This window comes from Rhinichthys klamathensis, unplaced genomic scaffold (genome assembly GCF_029890125.1).
Source record: "Rhinichthys klamathensis goyatoka isolate OS25496 unplaced genomic scaffold, OSU_Roscu_1.1 h1tg000248l_1, whole genome shotgun sequence".
In the NCBI taxonomy this organism is placed as follows: Eukaryota; Metazoa; Chordata; class Actinopteri; order Cypriniformes; family Leuciscidae; genus Rhinichthys; species Rhinichthys klamathensis.
The window spans coordinates 904,710-927,115 of NW_026606770.1; the positions used below are offsets into that span (position 1 = coordinate 904,710).

The 22,406-nt window shown below is 38.9% G+C and overlaps 1 protein-coding gene across 1 annotated transcript in view; it reads left to right on the forward strand.

Moving 5' to 3' along the window:
• The first annotated feature begins 1,461 nt into the window (after nt 1-1,461).
• b4galt6 (UDP-Gal:betaGlcNAc beta 1,4- galactosyltransferase, polypeptide 6) overlaps nt 1,462-22,406 on the forward strand; it is a 32,369-nt gene continuing 11,424 nt past the window's right edge. Inside the window, exons 1-5 of the mRNA XM_056266421.1 lie at nt 1,462-2,140; nt 8,770-8,886; nt 13,498-13,611; nt 21,966-22,087; nt 22,167-22,283. Of these exons, the coding sequence (XP_056122396.1) occupies nt 2,026-2,140; nt 8,770-8,886; nt 13,498-13,611; nt 21,966-22,087; nt 22,167-22,283 (585 nt within the window). The 5' untranslated portion in view covers nt 1,462-2,025. The remainder of the gene's footprint in view (nt 2,141-8,769; nt 8,887-13,497; nt 13,612-21,965; nt 22,088-22,166; nt 22,284-22,406) is intronic.

A 22,406-nucleotide genomic window follows, 5' to 3' on the forward strand; every position in this document is an offset into this window, starting at 1 on the left:
GTAAACAGTGAATAACAACATGCATTCATCAGGTTGCTATAAACCATGAAGCTCATTTGAATAACCACCCCGTCCCTCTCTTGTAAATCAAGGTGTTTGATAACCCCCACCAGCCTCCAAGTAAGTTCCGTCCTCACATGTTCCCTTGGGACCCCTAATTCTAATTCATGCACCTTTAAGTCTCAGAGTTTGCTCATGAAGACGAATACCAACATAAGCATTGCAGTAACCCATGTGTCTTCTTTGGTTCTGTTCTGTATATGCCTGAAGAGTGAGGGTTATCAAAGTTTAGAGATGCTTGTTGTGTGTGACTGACTCAGTGACAATTTTAGATAATAGTCCAAAGATGCTAATCAGTACATGGTGACCTGAACAGTTGTATACACATAACAACTCAATTTTATGGAATAACGACCAAAAAAGTTTCCTCCTTTTTGGAGAAAATAGGTGTTTGCTAGTGACATTCCTTAAAGTTACACACAGATTTTCTTTTTTAACACATTTTCTCAAAATTATCTATCTATCTATCTATCTATCTATCTATCTATCTATCTATCTATCTATCTATCTATCTATCTATCTATCTATCTATCTATCTATCTATCTATCTATCTATCTATCTATCTATCTATCTATCTATCTATGAAAGAGAGGCTATGAGAGAGAGAGACAGGAATATTTCCTGATCAAAAATGTAGGGTGTGGTGAAAATCAGTCTCAGCCAATGGACTAAATAAAACACACTGTTTTGATGAAAATGTGGGACACATTTTTTTACATAAAGTTTGATGATTTACAAAGAAAATAATATATCTAACTTTTTTTTTTAAACAACGGAAGAAATTGGAAAAATTATTTACATTTCATTTCCACAAGTTGAAATTTAGGGGTTTGGGACAGCCACCCCCCTATTGGAAGCACCCAATAAATTATGATTTTTTAAAAATATATTAAGCTTACTGATATTTTTGATATCTTGGGATTCAATGATCTCAGTAAACATCTAAGATTTGAATACTTAAATGCTTTTTTTAATGTGTTTTTTTGGTTGTGGGACGTCGTAGCTACAAGTAGATGTGTAATACCAAATAGAAGCTCACAAATATTTTTTATCAAAATAAAGCTTAAAATCTGCCAAGATTGAAAATATTTCAGCACCTCTGTCAGTGGTATAAGATAGGTACTTTTGCTGAAATTGTCCATTCATCTTCAAATCTTTCAAATGTTTCATGTATTTTGATTTTTTATCAGCCTTTTTATCTGAAGGTCGGATGGTTTGTGCAACCGGCCCGTGAAGACTTTTATTTTGAAAACATTCCTCATGCGTGAGCTTCTCACTGGCAGCCATTTTGTAGGTCACGCCTACCGGAAACGGTGTCTGCACCTGCACCGACAGCAGAACCGAAATCGAAGGAATCCCGTTCGAGCCTCGTCACGTTTCTGTCGGCTCTCCCACTCCCATCCCCTGCTCTCCCATCCCGCTCATCGCGGTTTGCTCTGCGGGTCGATCTCCTTTTCACGCCGCCGTGTCGGAGGACTGATCGCTGGAGTGTGGGGGGATTTTACAGAGAGGGAGAAGTGGGAGGAAGGGCAGGTCCCTCATCACCATCACTTTCACTCCCTTCATCATCTCCAAACATCATCATCATCATCATCAACGCGACGAGGCGTGTCTGCGCTCACTAGAAACATACCGCAACACTAAACCACCAGCAGCAGCAGCAGCAGCAGCAGCAGCACCGAACAAAATGAATCGCGTTGACCGCACGCCGAGCCCGGACGCCGTTTGATGTAGCACGTTTTATTATTTATTTATTTTTTTGATCCGGAATTTTCTTGACTTTGTTGGGAGAGCGATCGAGCACTGCGGCCTTGCATCCAACTGAATGAACGATGCGGACTTTACCAGCACCCTGATTTAGCTCCCCATTTCCCACGGATGACCGTTTCACCCCACCAAACAGCATCTCTTTTCTCCTTTCTGTGTTTTTATGGGAGTGACGGATAGCTAGTAGCCGGGATAAAATGTGGAAGTGGAGGCGGCTGATGCGGTTGTCCAACCGCTCCTTAATGGCCTTCATCTTTTTCTTCTCCATGTCCACGACCTGCCTCTACTTCATTTATGCGGCTCCTGGAATAGGTGAGTCCGTCTGATAACTCCCAGCATCACGAGTGATGTGATTAAACGTGTTAATCGTGTTTCATACATCACTGACTCCAGATACTGATCATCACCTCCCAAACAAGCACTAGTGACAGACAGGCTGTGTTTAAAAACCCCAGTGAGCTATCTAACTAAACTGGCATTGAATTGCTATTGCTGTGATGCTCAGAAATGCCATCCAGTTAGGCGACTCATAGATTTTGAAACGCAGACAGTGTTAGATATGCGAGCACAGTAAATTCAGATTTGACTTTCAGTTTATGTTCCTCCTTGAGATATATTGATTAATGAGCTGTTAACGTGTTTATGTAAAGCTCAATTGCTCTTGTTGGACCTGCTCATATCATAAACCACATGACTACGGAAGGTTAATTTGTCATTGAGGCTTATCCACCAGTTTTTTAATAATACTAATAATTATTATTATACCTAATGCATTTTAAAACTATCAATGGTGTCCTAGTTCTAACATGGAAGTAGATTCCAGGTTGGTTGGTTTAGCTAGTATGATATTTACAATTAAATGACTTCTATTTTTATATTTTAAATGTTGTGAAATGCAATTAGTTGAACATAAAATTATCCAATCATCAAGCCATCCTAGTAGGTTTAGCATATGACTTTCTTCTAAAGGTGATGATGCACAGGGCAACTTTTTGAGCAATGTTGCCGTCAACAGACAACCAGATGAGGCCCTACGACCGATCTAAAGTGCAACAATCGCTCGGCAAGATAGTATAAAGTTATAAATCTGAATTTTTTTCTTAAAAAATACATCACTTCACTTCAGAAGCCCTTTATTAACACCCTGGAGTCGTATGGATTACTTTTATGATGGATGGATGGATGTGGTTTTTTGGGGGCTAAAAATCTAATGTACCATTCACTCCCATTATAACCTTTGGAAGAGCCAGGATATTTTTTAAAGCTGCCGTCGGCAACATTTTTTTGATCATATTCAGTGAAATCGACACTACAATCTGACAGAACAACATAAATAAAGTGGTTTTAGAAAAAACCCCGAGCTTCTAACTCCACCTGGAGCGTGTTATTTGTTTTGCAAAAATCCACAGCTCCCGGTTCATCATGTCCAATCAGCGCAGGGGGGTGTGAGATCTGACTGTCAATCACAGATCGGGCACACGCCACCCCTCGCGCACGTTACAATCACATGCACACGCCTGAAGTTCGCGGAAGTTCGCGCAGTAACGAAGAGTGATGGCGGAAAATCAAGTACGCTCATTTAGAGTATAAATGACGTTAGCAATTGCAATCTATCGGTACATTAGCCAGGACAGCATACCTCCAAATACTCCATGGTGTTGATGGATGCTGATGAGACGGGCGCGTTCCAGGGCTCTCAAGTTTTGAAGACAGGTAAGAGTGACACCCAGCCGACGGGGGGTTGGATACATTTTTGTCATTGGTTGTTGCGTTAAATCTTACCCAGATACAATAGTGCTATTTTCTGATTGGCTATTGTGTAGCTCGACGAACAACACCAGAGGAAACTCGCTTGATTCATGCCGGTTCCACAGTGAGAGCGGCGCGGCCAGAGTTTTGGGCGCTGCGGCATATTAAATATATTACAAATAGTTTTTCAGCGTGAGAAATACAATGTGTGGCGGGAGAGCGTGACAAAAGACCGAAATGAGTGACACTTGAGAGCCCTGGCGTTCACTGAAAATCTGGTGCACACGCACTGAGGAGCATGAACTGGGTGGGAGGGTATCCGTTGATAGTGGGGGAGGGGCATGAGAGTTGTAAACATTCAAAATGTTCAAAAATCCACTCAATCTGCCAGACTTGCCGACTGGAGCTTTAATAAAACTATGATTGTGTTTGGCTGAAAGAAGAATGTCATATCTAGGATGGCTTTAGGGTGAAGTGAACAGCTGACCCAAGTAGGACTTGAGTACGTCTTGTAATGAAACTATGTAATTGTCTTTGAAATGGTTTAAGTGCCAAATATACTGACAAGTATTTGATAATCTTTAATGTCATTTCCATTTAAACTTGTTGTGTATTTATAAAGTCGTAATTATCAGTGGTAAAATAGCAATTTAGTAGCTACATTTACAATGTTAACTATAACATCAAGTAGCACACTACAGTTAAAATTAGAATCAAGTACTTTACATGTGCTTTAGCATGTAAGTCAGTTTAGACTACTTGAAAGCATGACGAAAGATAAAGCGTAGGCTACTTTAAAGCAAAACCTTTGATTTGTCATTACTACAACGCGTGTTAAAGGGATCGATCCGGCTCCAGGGGGATAAACGAAGGCCTTCTGAGGGTAATCCGTGCGGTTTTGTCGTAAAAATATACATATTTAAACCTTTATAAATGAAAATATCTGACTTCCGGCAACGATCGACGCGCGTCCACGGGTGGAAGTCGGCGTACGAGGTAGGACGTAGCGTCGTGACGTAGAACGAACGCGCCCGCGCAGCCAGAGAGCAGAGCAAAACATCACCCGTGAACGCCCGTCGATCGTTGCCGGAAGTCAGATATTTTCATTTATAAAGGTTTAAATATGTATATTTTTACGACAAAACCGCACGGATTACCCTCATAAGGCCTTCGTTTATCCCCCTGGAGCCGGATGGATTACTTCTGTGAAGGATATATGCACATTTTGGGACTTGAAGGAGGTGGACCCCATTGCTTCACATTATATCCACTGAAGGGTCTAAGACATTTTCTAAAATAACTGAAAATGTGTTCGTCTGAAACAAGATTTACATATGCATCTCGAACGGCTTGAGGGTGAGTAATGCATGGTTTAAATATCATTTTTGGCCGAACTATCCCTTTAAGAAACACTCATAATAATGTGCTCTCTTTACACTGTAGCTCTATTGGGATGCTCGCACACGTGTGTCTTAAATCGTTTGCAGTTTGTCTCGACTTGCTTAACTGAATATCTTCACACATTTTTTGTTGCTGTTAACCAGCTGTAATCTTTAACATCAGCCTGAATGTTGTTGTCCTGTTAGAATATCAAAGAAAGCAGGGATTTCACAGCCTTGAATAACAGTTATGTGTTGATTTGTGGACTTGACACATCAGTCTGCAGTTCTTTTGTCAGTGTCTCTCTGTACTAAAATCTTACTCTAGGCAACCCTCCAACACATGCACTACACCAGCAACACACAACCAAATCCTGTTTAATAGCTCTTGCTGTGTTTGTATAATCAGTGCCCAAGAAAGGTAATGTTTTCCTCACTGTTGTTTGACCAGTGTTCACTGGACTGTGTCTAATATATGAAGAGCTCTGGGTGGTTAGGAAGAACCAATGTGTTTTTTTTTGTCCCTTGGCTTGGAGTTAATTGTTTTGTACCATTAATGGCTGCTGTTTATATTCTGGCTTGAAGATTTGTATCAGCGTTGGGAATCTACTTGCTGTTTCCATACAGCAAAGCAAATCTGACTGCCAAATAAAGCAGTTGGTTTCATTTCATGATTATACTACAATACATTTTTTTATTTGGAATATAATGGATAATTTAGGTTTTGCATTATTATGCAAATCTGATGTCTACTTTACATGTATTTATGTGAACAACCCACAGTTATAATTTACATATAAAATACTTTTTCTTTGGACTACACCCATATAGAGCCTTTTCGTTTACAAGGTGAGGATTCCCTTGCGAGTGAAGTCCATAAATAAATCGTATAGAAGTAAGGCTAAATGCTAAACAAGAAAAAATGGCTTTGGGTGTCATTGGCCACTTTCAACATTAATTAAATATATAATTTCATGTAAATATGAAATACAGTTTTTATATACATGAATGAATAATATTAATGAAATGATTTTTATTTTATTTTACACTATTTCAGCAAAATGAACTAAAGAGAGAACAGGACATTTTCACTTGCATGATTTTTGTTAATCAGTACAGCAGTTATCGGCCAATACTGATAATCTCAAACTATCCAAATGTCAACTGATGTATTATCTAAAATGTACAGTGTATTGTTGTTGTTAATGCCTGTCTTTGGCCCTCTTTAGTACACTTGTCAAAGTTGTGTAGCTTTGTGCATTTTAAATGCATCATAGTTTATTGTTTGGGGTTGGCAAGATTTTTTTTTTTTACTTTCCCCACCAGTGTTAAACCAGAATCAACTTTGGGCAAAAAACACAAGTGCTTTTTTCCAGTTTTGAACTGTCCCCATTGGCTATTATAATCTCTGTGTAAAAATAAAATAATGATGTCATTTTTTACCCCCCTGTAATTTGGCTCCAACTCTCAGGTAAAAATGGTACTTTTTGTCCCCCCTCTAAAAAAAATAGTGAATTACCCAGTAAACATACATCCATGGTGTTTAAAATGTAAAATATTGGCTTTTTCATCACTATTTATATTTGTCTTTCTTCTTAAAAAAGGATTAACAAAAGAAATTTGATCGATTTGACCCAATAACTGTTTTCTGTTTTTATATTTTAAAATGTAATTTAATTCTCTAATGGGAAAGCTGAATATTTCTCCAGCCTTCAGTCACAAGTTCCTTCAGAAATCATGCTGATTTGATGCTCAAGGAGCATTTATTATTACTATCAGTGTTGAAAACAGTTGTTGCTTACTATTTTTGTGAAATCTGATACATACAGAAAACTGATACTGGTTCTGATTTTTTTCAGGATTCTTTGATGAATCACTTTCTATTCATCAAAGGAACCTGAAAAAAAAGAAAAAAGAAATCTGAACCAGTATCAGTTTTCTGTATGATTTCACAAAAATAGTAAGTAACAACTGAAAGAACAGCATTTATTTAAAATGGAAATCTTGAAACATAAGTGTCTTTACTTTCACTTTTAATCAATTTAATGCATACTTTCCTAATAAAAGGAATAATTTATTTTCTTTTAAATACATATCTTACTGACCAGGGATGGAAATTTACTTTTTTGTCCACCGGCCACTGTGGCTGGTGGATTTCAAAATCTACCAGCCACTCAATGTTTTTACCAGCCACTTTCTTGTTTTTAACCGACAATGTGTAACTGCATGTGAAAATTAATACTACAAGAATACTTAAGCAGTTCATTTAATCTCAAGTCTCAATGAAATACTGACATTTTCTCTTTCTCTCACCCTCGGCCTCATCCACCTAATCTGTCATTTATTTTTGTTTTGATGATAAATTGAGCCAGCCTCCAAAAGTAATTAACCTGTCCTGTGATTTTTTTTTTCTCTCACACAACACTCTCCAGACACGGATTTATGAGCTATAGTATGTTGGTTGCCTTTACATTAGAATAATATTTAATATAATCTAGATATGAAATGGAATAAATAGCATTCAATACAAAATTAATATGTCTCATATATTGAAATCAAGTTTTATGTGATAAAATATTTGCTTTGTTGTGCATCAGAACCACATCAGGCATTTAGTACAAAATAATTTATTGAAGCATCCAGATACTTCACCACGTGACAGCAGCTAGGCTCCTGATTGGTTAACGCGGCGCGAATTGACGCTAAAGTTCAGATTTTTCAACTCGGGCGGCAGACGCGAATTCGCGTCAAACGCGTGAATGCACAAAAGCACTCAATAAAATCATGCGCGCGGAACGCGTCAGCTCGAACTTGCCGCGCGAATGAGGCGTATTCGCATCTACCACGGCGCGCTCTAAACCTCATTCGCGCCGCAGGAATTTTTTACGCGCGTAACGTGTCTTTGCATTGACTTAACAATGAAATCACTCGCGCCAGACGCTCTATTCTCGTCTGGTGTGAACGCACCATGATGTTTTCTCTGCAGACCTCTACGCCTGCGATGTAACGCCACATTTTGTTTGAAGGTGTGCCTCCTCTAAAAGTGTCCGCCGTCCGGGTGAAACAGTATGCTATTTTTATTTACCCGCCACGGTGGCCGGTAGGTGAAGCGAGTTTACCCGCCACAACACAAAATCACCCACATTTGGCTGGTGGCGGGTGCTAATTTCCATCCCTGTTACTGACCCCTGAACTTTTAAAGGGTTAAATATAGATACATATTTATATTTATGTGTATATATGCAAGCGAGCTTGTCCTGTATATGCAATAACCAAAAGATTATTCAGTCATTTAGATATTAGTCTATATGTCAAGAGTTTATACTTGTCATCTGCTTACACAGTTTGTCCCATAGCAGGATGTGAATCTCAGTTCAGACTTCCCTTCAGACCTACAGTTGATGCGTAATGGTTGACATTCTGCGTATCTCGGTTCATTTCTTCTCATATCTGGACTCGGAAATGTTGGACTCAGGAATGCTGACATAATCTTATTGTAGCAGTTAACCTAAAACAAAACTACATTACACCGACAAGAGCTGAGGCTAAACCACAGACAGCCATTGATGCTTACAATGATAGCTGCTTATAGTTTCAGCATTTGCCATTTTCTAATAATGCTGCTCTTAAGAGCTTCTCAGGAAGAGGGGGAAAAAAGCTTTCAGTTTTGCTGTCCAGGTACAAATGTTTTACAATGTGGACATTTGCACATTTTTGTAATTCAGCAGCTCTGCGGTACTTGGTCATTGCACTGTTTCCTCTTTACATCATTTGGGAAATTCCTTAAACGCCCTCTCTCTTTCTCTGTTTCAGTCAACACATATTTCTTCATGGTACAGGCTCAGGGTATCATGTTACGAGACAATGTGCGGACCATTGGTCACATGATCAGGCTATACACCAATAAGAACAGTACACTCAACGGCACAGGTAAGAGTCAACGACAACATCTCTTCATAATAACATTGACCAAGGCTGATCTTTGAACTGAACCCTATTGCAAGGGCCCAGGTATATGCTTTGTGTAGCGCACAGTTGAGCAGTGTTACTAACGGAATTAGTTTTTCCAGTAACGAGTAATCTAATTGATTACTCTTCTCATCTTAATAACGCCGTTAGGCCATCCTTAAAAATATTTTGGTTTGCAGTAACAGCAAAAAAAAAAAAAAAAAGGGTCGGTAGGTAGGTCTATATATTTTTTTTTCAAGATTCAATGTAAAAAAAAAAGGCTAATTTTGGTCATGGTGATTAGGTCGGTATGAATTTAAACAAATTTGCATATCGTGACGTCACTGACTGGGTCTTCAACCCCCATGCCTTCGGGCGCACCATTGTGAACCTCATTCTGATACAGGTTATAGACCACAAACAATTTGAAATCTTTGTAAAAACCATTAATTCCAGCTGCATTCATTTAAAAAAAAAAAAGGCAGAATCAAAAAAAAAAAAAAAGGAGCCACTAGATTTCAATGAAAGTGGATTTTCAGAGGGAAACAAATAAATTAAAATGACTTATCTCACCAGCGCCGCGCCGACCAATAAAACAGCGCGTTTGGCACCATTCGTTTACATTTGACCCATACTGTTACAAGCCCCCTTTCTGGTCTAGGGGCAGGAAAGGAGGGTAACAAAAAGTTGCAGGAAGAGAGTGAGAGATTTGACCCATAAACATCTGCTATTATTAACGGAAATCAGTGTGGTCAAATAGCTAGGCGCATTGTAGGAAACTATAGGCCGATTAAGTAGTCCTGACATATTATGGAATGGTCGATTTTCTTTTGTGCAATTTAGTACATTTCGGTATGGGATGTGCTGTTTTATTGGTCAGCGCGGCGCTGGTGAGATTAGTTTGCGCCGCGCTGACCATTGGCTGGCGCAAGCAAACACTTCTCCTGCGCTGTCGAGTCTGTCGCGCTCGCGCTTCTCGGTCCATTGAGCCACGCAGATTACAAGTCAGCGCAGCGCGAACTCTGTAACACACCGTTTCGTCCCCCTTTCGGTGTGTTTGGCTTCCCACACTTATGTGTGTTTGTTTGTCAGAGCCTGCAGTTGCTGTGTGACGCGCGTTCGCGGTGGGCATGTCATGACGAGCTGGACGGGCTCCGAGAAAAGGCCGTTACCATCGATTCCCTATTTGACCATTAAGAATTTCGAATAATGAGCGACTAAATGTAGGCTCACACAGACGTATTTCACAAGCAGCCGCGCCGCAGCCATCATCACCGAGCGCGAACCATTGACAGTGAATGAAACGAAGCGAACGCACAGGCCATAGTGTGACATGCGTAAACCAATGGTGTAAACATAATCATAATAGATGACGCCACGGGTTTTTATTTAAAAGAAAGAACGTAGCCTACGCAATTTATATTCACAATACTTACTATAATAAATGTATATTATTTTATTGCATTTGTATTAGTTGTTTGAAGAGTAAAAAAAAAAATCGGTCGGTCTTAATACAAGTTTACAACCGTCAAGTCGGTCGGACTAAAAGGGAAAAAAAAAAAATAATTGGGTCGGTCCTAATTTGACAGGGACGGTCGGGTTACGGCAAACAAGAATATTTTTAAGGATGGCCTTACCGTTACTGCCAAAAAATGCGGCGTGTTACTATAACTGATGAAGCTGTTTTTTTTTTCATCAGACCAACTAGATCTCTGAGCGAGAGGCAAATACTTTTTTTACTGTTCTTCCTTGGTTAGTGGGCAGAGCACGAGACAAGCGCATAAATGCTGAAGACTGAGGTAGAGTAAAATGTCATTGTAAGCCAATCAGAGATAGAGGTGGGCGGGTGTTCGAAAGCACGCATAGTAGGCTAGCGATGGGCATTCGGCTCTTTTGACTCAGCTCACTGAAAAGAGCCGGCTCTTTTGGCTCACAAACGGCTCTTTAAATGACTTTGACTATAATATTTCAATTTTTATTACATAATTATTTAATTTCTATAGGCTAAATTTGTAAAAAATAGAGTCGGCTCTTCAGATATGCGAGCCAGCTCCCGACGTTCACCTAAAAGAGCCGGCTCTTAGAGTCGGCTCATTCGCGAATCGCGAACGAGTCGATCCATCATCACTAACGCTCATTCGCGAACGACCCATCATCACTAACGGCTAACGCTCATGAATTGCAAACGACCCATCATCATAACGCATAGTCGGACAGGACAGGACACACAAGGAACAACACAAGCCAGTCAGTCAACGAGAGACAGGTATGGCGACGAGCTTAACAAGCTTAATTTAATTTGGCCCAGTTGTGGCCTGTTGAGGGGCAATAAATATCAAAAGTTCCAAAACATCTATTGTGTTATTTGCATTGATCCACTATATAAACATAATATCTACACACATGGCATTTGATTGGAGGCTAGTCTCACTTTGTCCCACAGCAACTTTTTTTTTTTTTTTTGATGTGTGTACAATGTTTCATGTTTCTCTTAATAATGTATTGTATTAAGTGTCCATTTCATTATAATATTCAGATTTATCATAAATAATTGAACATGCACATGTATTTTAAGTTCCGTTAAAGAGGGGTAGAGGTGGGGTCACATTTGAGCATTTAAAATTTAATTTTACTTGAAAGTAATGCAATTAGGGATGCACGATATAGGATTTTGGCCGATATTCGATATGCCGATATTTTCAAACTAATTTTGCCCGATGCCGATACCGATACCGATATATTTGTATTTTTTTTTAAGTGCAAAAAAAGCTTATTAAAGCTTCTATTAATGTTCTCAGTCAAGAGCAGTGAGTGATTTCCTCTTTGTGTTTTGTTGTTTTATTAACATTAACGGGATAGTTCTCCCAAACATTTAAATTGTCATCATTTACTCTCTCAAGTTTCTTTCTTCTGTTGAAATTATAAAAGTTATTTGGAAGAATGTGGCTAACCAAACAGTTGCTGTACTTCAGTGACTTCCATAGTATATTTAAGCACAAGAAAGAAATGAATCCAGGTTTGAAACAACATTAGATAGACAGAATTTTTATTTCTGGGTGCAGTATCTCTTTAAAGACAAGCGGCAGAATATTATTACTGTCTCTTTAAGAACTGCACGCGAGTAACGCGACGCGTCTAATATACACGCATTTGACAAGCAGATTTTCTCTGTTTGCTTTCACTTTAGACATAACCAACTTTGTTTATGTAAACCGTGTGTGTATTTGACAGTATCAGCGCAATAAGACTCGAAAGATTAGTCCAGTATGCAGGCGCTGTGACAGGCTTTTAGTTCCTGTGAGCGTCGGGTGTACGCGCTCAGAAAAGCGGATGTTAGAACAGCGCATCAGCACGTGAATGATGTTTACCTAGCAAGACTTTGACGCACATGCAAACAATGAACTTTTGTGAATTGCGGTGTCCCGTGAGTGTAACTCTACCTCTGCGTTTACATGTGATGTGAATGTACGCCGCGTTGTACAGTATGTTGAGATGAAGGCGCCAGAATTGAACTGATAGAATGCACGATACTATGATTTTTCTTCAAAAGCAGATCGTGGAGACATTTTAATCGTCCACGATCAAAAACCGTGAGACGCACGGCACACCCCTAGTTGGAAGTTTAAGTTGCTGGCGCTCATGCTTCGTTCACGGTCGTCACGTGCGCATAGGAAACACACCACCCTATCGGCAAGACTCATCGGTAGAAATATTCATATCGGCCGATGCCGATGATGGTCATTTTAAGCTTTTATTGGCCGATACCGATGTTGTACCGATATCATCGTGCATCCCTAAATGCAATAGTTACTTTCTTAAGCAACTAGTTACTTTTAAAATTTGTAACTGAGTAACTAATATAGTTACTTTTTGGAAGATGTAACTAGTAACTGTAACTAATTACTTTTTAAAAGTAACTTGCCCAACCATGCAGTTGAGTATGCAAGTTTTTCAAAATATACTCCATTGACCGTGAATGCAGATGGATGTGTTCAGTGAGTTCGTACTACATCCTGGACCTTTGTTTTTGAGTGCTCAAATGACTTGCTCATGTATTGTTGTTGTCCGTGTGCATAAAAAAAATGGTTTATACGGACATCAGAGAACTGTGACAACGATGAAATTTACATCACACAAGCTGGAGCGGAACATTGACATGGGTGGTACACTTTTGGCTAAGTAGTTCCTGTTCCTCTGGTTCAATTTGGCCTTATTTCCCCACTTAATGAATGTCCCTGGTCTCACTGTGAACATTGTTGTTCCACGGCAAAAAAAAGTATTTGTATAATCTCAGAAGTCAGAATGAAATTCACAAATTCTCTGGTGTCATAGACCGTATAGGCTGTTGAATGATCTTAACCAACAGCCAAAGAGCTGTTCAGACACTCATTCACTCTGGCTCAATTCTTTTCACTGTCCAATCAATTCCCAATGGATAAAACCAAGTGCCGCCGCTGCACATTCCCCCCCCCCCCCCCCCCCCCCCCCCGTTGAACACATTTTCACTCATGAATAAGTCACATTATGGAAATAAAATGGGAACGGCAATTCACATTAACTTTAATTTGTGTCCGTCTCAATTTGTTTTAACAGATTATCCTGATGGAAATAATTCTAGCGAGTATATCGCTCAGCCAACCACATACCTCCCTGAGAACTTCACATATGCTCAGAACCTGCCCTGTCCTGAACGGTTACCTTCTATGAGTAAGTTCAACAATTAATTTGTCTACTTGACTCAAATTATTTGAATACAGTTATGTGTTAGATGTTGCTAAGCCAAATATGCCTTACTCAAATAAGTATACAAATACACTTGAAAGTGCACATTGGGTAAACTTATTTGCTTTAATTAGGCTGACTTTTTGGGCTGCATCTGAAATCGCCCATGTAGTGGATGGAAAAACAGTTTGTGAAAAGAGTAATATGTCCGTATTCATTAAACAGTTGGCAAAAAGTACATGGATAATGAAATATTTCTGGCTATTGTGATGTGCACATCCAATGGACACTTTACTATCCCATCGGGCCATGTTAGAGGATTTGTGAATGGTAGTGAAGCAGTGCAACTGATGGTGTAGGTCACATAACAATGACAACATGGCGTGGTACCTCTGGATTACATTCATACTATATAGCAGGGATCACCAACCCTGCTCCTGGAGGGCTACTGTCCTGCAGACTTCAGATCCAACCCTGTTCCAACACACATGCATGTAATTATCAAGTAACCCTGAACAGCTTGATTAGCTGGTCCAGGTGTGTTTGATTGGGGTTGGAACTAAAATCTGCAGGACAGTAGCTCTCCAGGAGCAGGGTTGGTGCTGGGCAAGTTAACGCGTTATTATCGCGTTAACGCATTTATTAATTAATGCCGACAATTTTTTTATCGCGCGTTAACGCAGTTTTTTTATTTTATTATTTTGAAAGTCCGTTGCTCACTGCCTCTGAATACACATAGGCCTACAGTCAAACCATGATCACAGGAGGGGTGGGATGTTGGTCAGCCAGCAAATAACCCACCCAAACAAGCAGTGGAGAGGCTTTGGCAGGTTCTCTCAGGTGAACAGAAAGGGAGACAGCGCTCCGCGAGTGAATGACAGGCGCTCTATGGATAGTAACCATGGCAACGGCTTCTGTGCGCAACGCAGCTGTAGCCTTTTTAACTTAAATAAAAATTATACATAACTTTACCTGATAGGCCTGCGTTTAGTTTAGCGGGGATTCTCTGCCATGTGAATTCCCTCCTGCTGATATCCTGATAGCTATTTAGATTCTGGAAACTCACAAACAGCGAGCCGAGGATCAGTCTCTCTTCCAATGATTTGTGCTGCGCGTCGTGTACAAAAAGTTAGACAATTCAACTTCGGCAACGCGCGGGCGCGTGCGTGAGGCGAGCATGACCGCAACAGTTTCACAGGAACGCACCCGCTTGTCGCTGCACCTGTGCTCGACCACTTCACCTCACTCTAGGCTGATTTATACTTCTGCGTCAGACCTACGCCGGAGCCTCTACGCTATAGACTACGCGTTGGTTTTCATTTATATATCTGCGTCGTTGTCCGCGTTGACGCGCAATTACACATGCAGAGGGAGAGTGTGAAACCTGGGGAGCAGTTCTAGCAATCACAGCGCTTGCGGTACGCGTAGAATTGACGTTACATTTTTGGAGAGATGCACGTCAGGGTACGCGCGCTACACAGCTACGGCGTGAGTTCGACGCAGAAGTATAAATTGGGCTTTACCTCTGTTTAAAGCTGCAGTCCGGCATTTTTCCTCTTTGTCGCCATCTCTGTTCGAAATCTGCAATTGCAGTCATTCGCGGAATTATCAACTTTACGTGGGTTGTAGTTCAACACCCTCGACACGGCACAGCGCGGATGAACACAATGTTTGAGGAGAGTGCAGCTGTCAGTCACCGCGCCGATGTGGATATTGTCATTCAGAATCACAGATTATTCTTTTTGGAAGTATAACCAACATAACAATTTTCACCGGGAAATGTCATCTGAACTAGTAAGAAACATTCACCTTTGTTCTGGTTCTGACATTGCAGTAAATCGCGCTGATTAAATCTAACAATTGCTTATAAATTATCATTTCACGCAAAACCGTGCAAAGTAGCTATACTATGTTCTCAAATTGTTAATGTTAACAACGTCAGCAAGCATTGCGTGAATACATCATGTAATGTCCTTCCGATATTATCCTTGTTTTCGCATGGGTCCGGTTGCAGTCTCTTTTTTTCTGTAGCCACTCCGAACTCCGAACGAAGTCTTTTGCATGTTACAGCGGGTGAGTCTCTAGTTGTCACTGATGATGATCGTCGTTTGAACCTTTCTGGATCCGCCATCAAATTGATAAGTTTAATTATATCAAGTGCTGTGAGAAAAGGCTATACATCTCTACCTCCAACATCCTCACACGCAATATAGCTTATACTAGCCGAGACTCCTTCTTTATGTGTACAGATGTGATGTAATGACGCAAAGACATGCTCGAATCTCCTGCGGAAATCCACCAGTACCACTAAAATTAAAAACATTATTACAAGCTTACCGTTTTGCATCGAGCTAAGGCAAGCAGATAGTTTTGAACACTGGCTGGTTATGTATTATATCAAATATGTATTTTGGATAATTTTTAACCCAAAAAAAGCTACGGACAGCAGCTTTAATGTAATCTTACGTGGGAAACCATGGCATGCCATGACCAAACCTAAGCTGCTATCAGAGAAGTAACGTTGGTCGACTTATATCTGTAGTAGTGATCATGACCCTTTGACTACACAGACTGTTTCTGCTGCTCCCTGATACAAGATACCTGTTCAGAAAAAAAGAAAACTGGACTCTTTTAACAAGCTAGATAAAAGGTAAAGCCCTGGCAGTGGCAAATAGCTTTGTTTAAATATTTGATTTGATTACATTAATGTTTAAGTTGAGATTTACAAGAAATATTTTATTGATACTGTGTAAAGGGAATACTGCTGGTATAAAGCAGCTTATTTGTTTAAAGTTTTTGCAAACCACATGTTATTGCACTTTTGTAGCAGTACATTTAAATCAAAAGTGCGCAATACACTACTTTAGAATTCATTATTCAATTTTGCGCGTAACAATGCGATTAATCGCAAGAAAATCATGCGATTAGTCGCGATTAAATTTTTTAATCGTTGCCCAGCACTAAGTATAACATATATTTTTTCAACAGTCATGAAGTAATTACTTATTCAAATTAAGTATATACTCTGAGAAAGTATGTGATGTTGGACACAGCCTAGGGATGCACCGATCCGATACTCAGTATCAGTTAGGGATGGCTCGATACCACAATTTTGGCTTCGGTACGATATTAGAACCTAATACCTCGGTATCGATACTAAATCGATACCACAGGTTAAAAAAAAAAACGGTCTCAATTTAAGTGACACTTAAAAACACTGCTTGAAACTCTCCACTACCAAATATGCAAAGAAAAGGTATCAAAATGTAAATAATAATAATTCAGTCAGGGAACATAGGTTAAATTTTGATTTTGAAAAAAAAAAAACTTGAAATGATACATTTAAAATAGGTTAATATCTATAATAGATTAACATATAATAATAATAATAATGGAATAATGAAATGACATGTAAACCATTAGCTGTCATGCATCAACAGAGAATTATCAACATTTATTGCATTTATTCATCTTGGTTTGGTTACTTTTTGGGTTCATATTAATGCATTGCATAAAGTAATGTTAACATGCTAAACATGCATTAGTATATTTCATTTTCTAGGTCATTTAATTACTGATTGATATAGATTAATACATGCTATAATACTGTTAGGTCAGGTTACCTAATGAATGTTGACAAATGTAGCTTAATTGTAATATTAGTAATATTCATATTTCTACTATTCCTCTCTCTCTCTCTCTCTCTCTCTCTCTCTCTCTCGCGTGCCAGAGCGGCACTAATATGCCATTCATTTTACTATCACTAATACTAAAATTAATATTATTCAAATTTGTATTCTTTATTCATTCAAATTCAATGAATACATGTTTGTTTGAAAGTGCAAAAATGATGAGAGAGACCTAAACTTAATTGGTTCTAGCGTGTCATGCAAGCAGATTTGAGCTTTCGTGTTTACCGTATCATATATAATTGATAAGCTCTTATGTATGTGCGCTGTTCAGTGTTCAAAAAAAGTCTAAATTAAATTAGTTGAATGATGGACTAACCTGTCGATCTCTGAACTCTTTGAACAAGTCAAGATGAGCAACTGACAAGTGCTTCGGCAGATTTGATGTGTTCATTGCCTCCCCGTTTGCAGAGTGGTGCATTGAGATCTGTTTCTTTATTTTTCTCATTATTTTTGTAGGCAAAGCAATGCCTTATTTCACTCATACTGCTCTCTCTATTTATTAATTTCGGGCGTGTAGAAATTCGAATGAGCTTCGTTTGATCCGGTTTGATCCATCGTGTTCCTCTGTTGTTGTCACCGTTTGCCGGTTTCGCGTCAGGTAGCGCACTGCCGACTAGCGGTGAACTTCGAAATAGCAGCGCATCAAATACCGAATTGAACAAAATTATGATATTGTACCGTTTGAAATATAATATATACCGGTATTTTTGCAGTACCGGTATACCGCGCATCCCTAGTATCGGTATCGGCTCCGATACTGCCATTTTTGCCGGATCGGGTATCGGTCAGACGAGGCCGATCCAAATCCGATATTGTGCGTGTACTATTCTGTTATTGTTAAGCCCCACAAAAAGCACAAAAACATTCTAAAGCACCATAAAGTTTTCTTGCACTCTATTATAAGTGTTCTGAAGCCATTATATAGTTTAATGTGAGATAGAAATGAACATTTAAGTCATTAAATTCAAGATTGCGTAAACTTTTCCCTCCGCTGCGGCTGTCAATCAATCTTCATTCAGCATTCAAACAGCGCGTCGCGTTCGGTTACGACAGTCAACGCGATGAAACCCTCTCCAAAATGATTCAATGTTACTATTATTATACTTGATCTGTAGATAAAGGTCTATGGTTTCACTTAAAACAACTTTATCTTGCTGGACTTTATTGCTGTAACTTAATCATGTTACTTTCTACCGGGTGTCTGTTAGATCACAACACACTCAGAGCACTATAATTGTTCTTCACGCGCACAGTAACTGAAATTTAAAACTATTAAAAGAAAAGGCTCAATAAACTATTGCATAGATACTGTATAATACACTACTACGCATCAATATGTCTTTCCTTTGTGCTTTGAACGTTTCAAGCGCATCATTCTGCGCATAAGTGCTGTTTGCCACACTGTGTTGGAGCCTTTCATATCATAATGCAGTGACGCAATGAAAGATTATTAATAGCCTTTCTTGTTCTGTCCTATCTATCATATGTTGCTGCCTCATTAAATAGCTGTGCTATGCATTTAAAACATGTCTAAATTTTATAGTAGCCTAGGCTATATCTAAAATAATGTATCTTTTTGATATTTTTTATTGTTTTTCATGAATGTATTTTACAACAATACAAAGAGCAATGTGTAACGTTTTACCAGATTTAGTGTTACACTTATTGTCTCTTATTTGTTCCCCACTAAATGTTTTTTTCACTAAATGTTTAGATTTTATACAATAATTGTGCACTCATGATTTTTCTAGACTAAATTTTACTTCTGAATTATCTAGGGCTGTATTCAACCAAAGAAATCCTTAGTCGACCAAAGTCCTGTCCTGCGCAACGATTAGTCGACTAAAAAAATAAAAAATAAAAAAAGACGCGATGTTTTGATTGAACATTTTTTTAAGAATTGTCATAGAGCATTTAAAAAAAAACAACAACGAAAAAACATCAAAAATACATAAAAATATAATAATAATACAATTCTTTGAAAATTAAGTGATTTTTTCTTAACTGCAAAAAGTGAGGAGCTCTGTCCTAGGTAGGTCTATAGTAACAGTCACAATCGCGCACCTGACACACCACACGCTACAAAAAATATAACTGCTATCTGCCACAATGAACAATCCTAACAAAAGCTCTCGTTTATACAGGCTGTATATTCTTCTTTACTTTCAAAGCTATGGGTTAACTTTTGTCCAGCCGATCTAGGCGTTTTAAAACAAACACACAAAAAACCCCAAAGAGCTTAAAAAACAATCCTAATAATAATAGGCTGTATTGTAGGACCGCATATAGGTTTATTTTCGTTTTGTTACATTATTTAGGCTATTTTCAAATGCGTCAAATGTACAAATAAAAACAAAAACATATTAAGAAAACCCAATCTATTGAGTCCGCATGATAAAGCCGTTAAAGGGACTGCTCACGTCTTTTGCGCGCTCAAGTTCGATTTCAAATGTAGGCGCGCGGTGCGCGCGCTCATGATGGAAGCAACGCGGTCGCGGTTCGACGCGCTCTTTTTTTCCAAGTGCGTCCACGCCGCATCGAGATAAAAACATAGTGTATAAAAACCGAAACAAGTAGCTTTCTAACTGAATGAATACAGCTAAACTACCTATATCCCTTACTGAGCACGAAGCAGCAGCGCAGCCACAGGTGCGAACCGAGTGTTGTGTGTGCAGTGGTGGAATGTAACGAACTAACGGAGTACAAATACTTCGTTACTTTACTTAAGTAAATTTTTTACGTATCTGTACTTTACTTAAGTAGAATCAATTGTGCATACTTTTTACTTTTACTTCGTTACATTTTGCAGCAATTATTATACTTTCTACTCCACTACATTTCTACAACGTTCTGTTACATTTGCGTTAAATTTTCTGATCAGTTTTTCCCTGCCAAAATGTCATCCTGACCGTCCGTTCATCGCACGTTTCTGTCTCACCAGTGAAGTTTGGTTGCCATAGATATATGTGTCTAAATGTGTCTCTATAGCACGCAGTGTGTTTATCGTGCAATTTATACGCGAAAATTAGTTTTTACATGCATAGGAAACGCATTGGTAGGTTTAGTAGTGATGTGGGGTGCGTGTGTATTATACGTTTGGTTAGGATTAGTATGGCAAGCCAAGAGGTTCAGAATTAGGCCATAAATGAATCTCGTTTACAGCCAAACGCCGTCATATACGGCGTTTTAACATTATGTGTGTTTATATATAGCCTATATATATATATATATACCGTATATAGTAAGGGTAGGCCTATATAGTAAGCTTGATATGTATATTGCCTAATTGCAAGCTTGTTCAGAAATGGTGACAAAAACTTAAAATATAACTGCTTTTCCATCATATTGAACATCATTATATGAGTATTAGGTTGAATGAGTTAGAATTAACTGTTTTATTAATCATTAGAATATAGACATTAAGAGAATAAATTGTTATGCAAGTACTTTTACTTTTAATACTTAAAGTACATTTAAAATCAGGTACTTTTTACTTTTTACTTAAGTAGGGTTGTCATTGTGGTACTTCTACTTTTACTAAAGTAAATATGTCTCTGGTTATTTGTACTTTTACTTAAGTACTGAGATTCAGTACTTCCTCCACCACTGTGTGTGTGTGTGCGCTAAACTGTGGCGCTGTTACAAAATAGCCTAAATTAAAGCATTTAAAGTTGGGGATAAACCATAGGCTAATTATATTTAGAATACAGTAATATATAACTGCTTATAAAGGAATAAATATCAAGGAGTAAATCATTGAACATTTCTTTCTATTGGTAAAAAAACTGGTCGACCAATAAAATGTCAGTCGACCAAGACGGCATCGACCGATTAGTCGACTAAACGACTAAAGTTGACAGCCCTAGAATTATCCACTAATCTAGTTTATAATAGCATTTTTGTCATAGATAATTTTTTTTATTTGTTGTTTTTCTTTATAATGACGTTGTCTGTATTAAGTAGATTGTGTTTAACACACAAAAGAGTGATTATCAGTTCAACACAGAGTTATAGAAATTCTACTTGATTTAAAAAGTATCGGATCGATTCTGAAAAAGATGGTATAGGTCCATCCCTAGCATCAAAGTGGCTGTCAGAAGCTTTTAACTGGTATTCACTAGGGGTGTGACGAGACACTTCTCACGAGATTGGGTTCACGAGATGAGATTTTTACACAATATTTGATAGATTTATAAAGATTATATGATTTTATAGAAATCCTTTCGGGTCTGCGATCGCACATACTCTGTGTATAGGGAGCAGCGGTGCAGAACGCATATTCTACAAGATAAGACATTTATCAGACGCTTAGGCTCTGTTCTCCTCCGCCATCGTCACACACGCGATCAGTGGACTGTCATTCGTGCGACTGCAACTCGTGCTGGATGAGCAGACGTTTATTTTGATAAAAACGGCAAAACGACAGTGGAGGCGGTGCCACGGTCGGCACTATTAATGTATTGTGAAATGTAGCGGTGGCATATTCTATGCTAATTTCACCCTCAGGCTCCGTCATGGCTATTGACGAGAAATATTGTCACATTTTAGTCTTGCGAGACTAGGAGAAATCTCGTCACACTCCTAGTGTTCACACACTTCTCATACAGAAATTGTATTCTCAAATCTCGTTTTCTTATTTGCTTGCAGAGGGTCAGATGGAAGTCAACATGACGGAGGTTCCTGTGGAGGAGATTGAAGTGAGGCTCAAACTTCTGGACATTCAATTTGGAGGCCACTGGAAGCCCAAAGATTGCAAACCACGCTGGAAGGTGTGGCACTGTTGTGGTTACATCATTTAAAAAAGATTATCAGGACATCAGCATGACTGTTTTTGTGTCGTTCTCTCAGGTGGCCATACTAATCCCTTTTAGGAATCGACATGAGCATCTTCCCATCCTCTTTCAGCATCTCGCCCCTATGCTCCAACGCCAACGCTTGCAGTTTGCCTTTTATGTCATTGAACAGGTAAGCGCTCTAATACTCCAAAACTTTATTGCCATTACATATTTGTCTGGAATTTTTCCTGGTGAGCTCATCAACAATAATAACATTAGGGCTGGGCGATATGGCCTAAAAAAAATTCCCCGA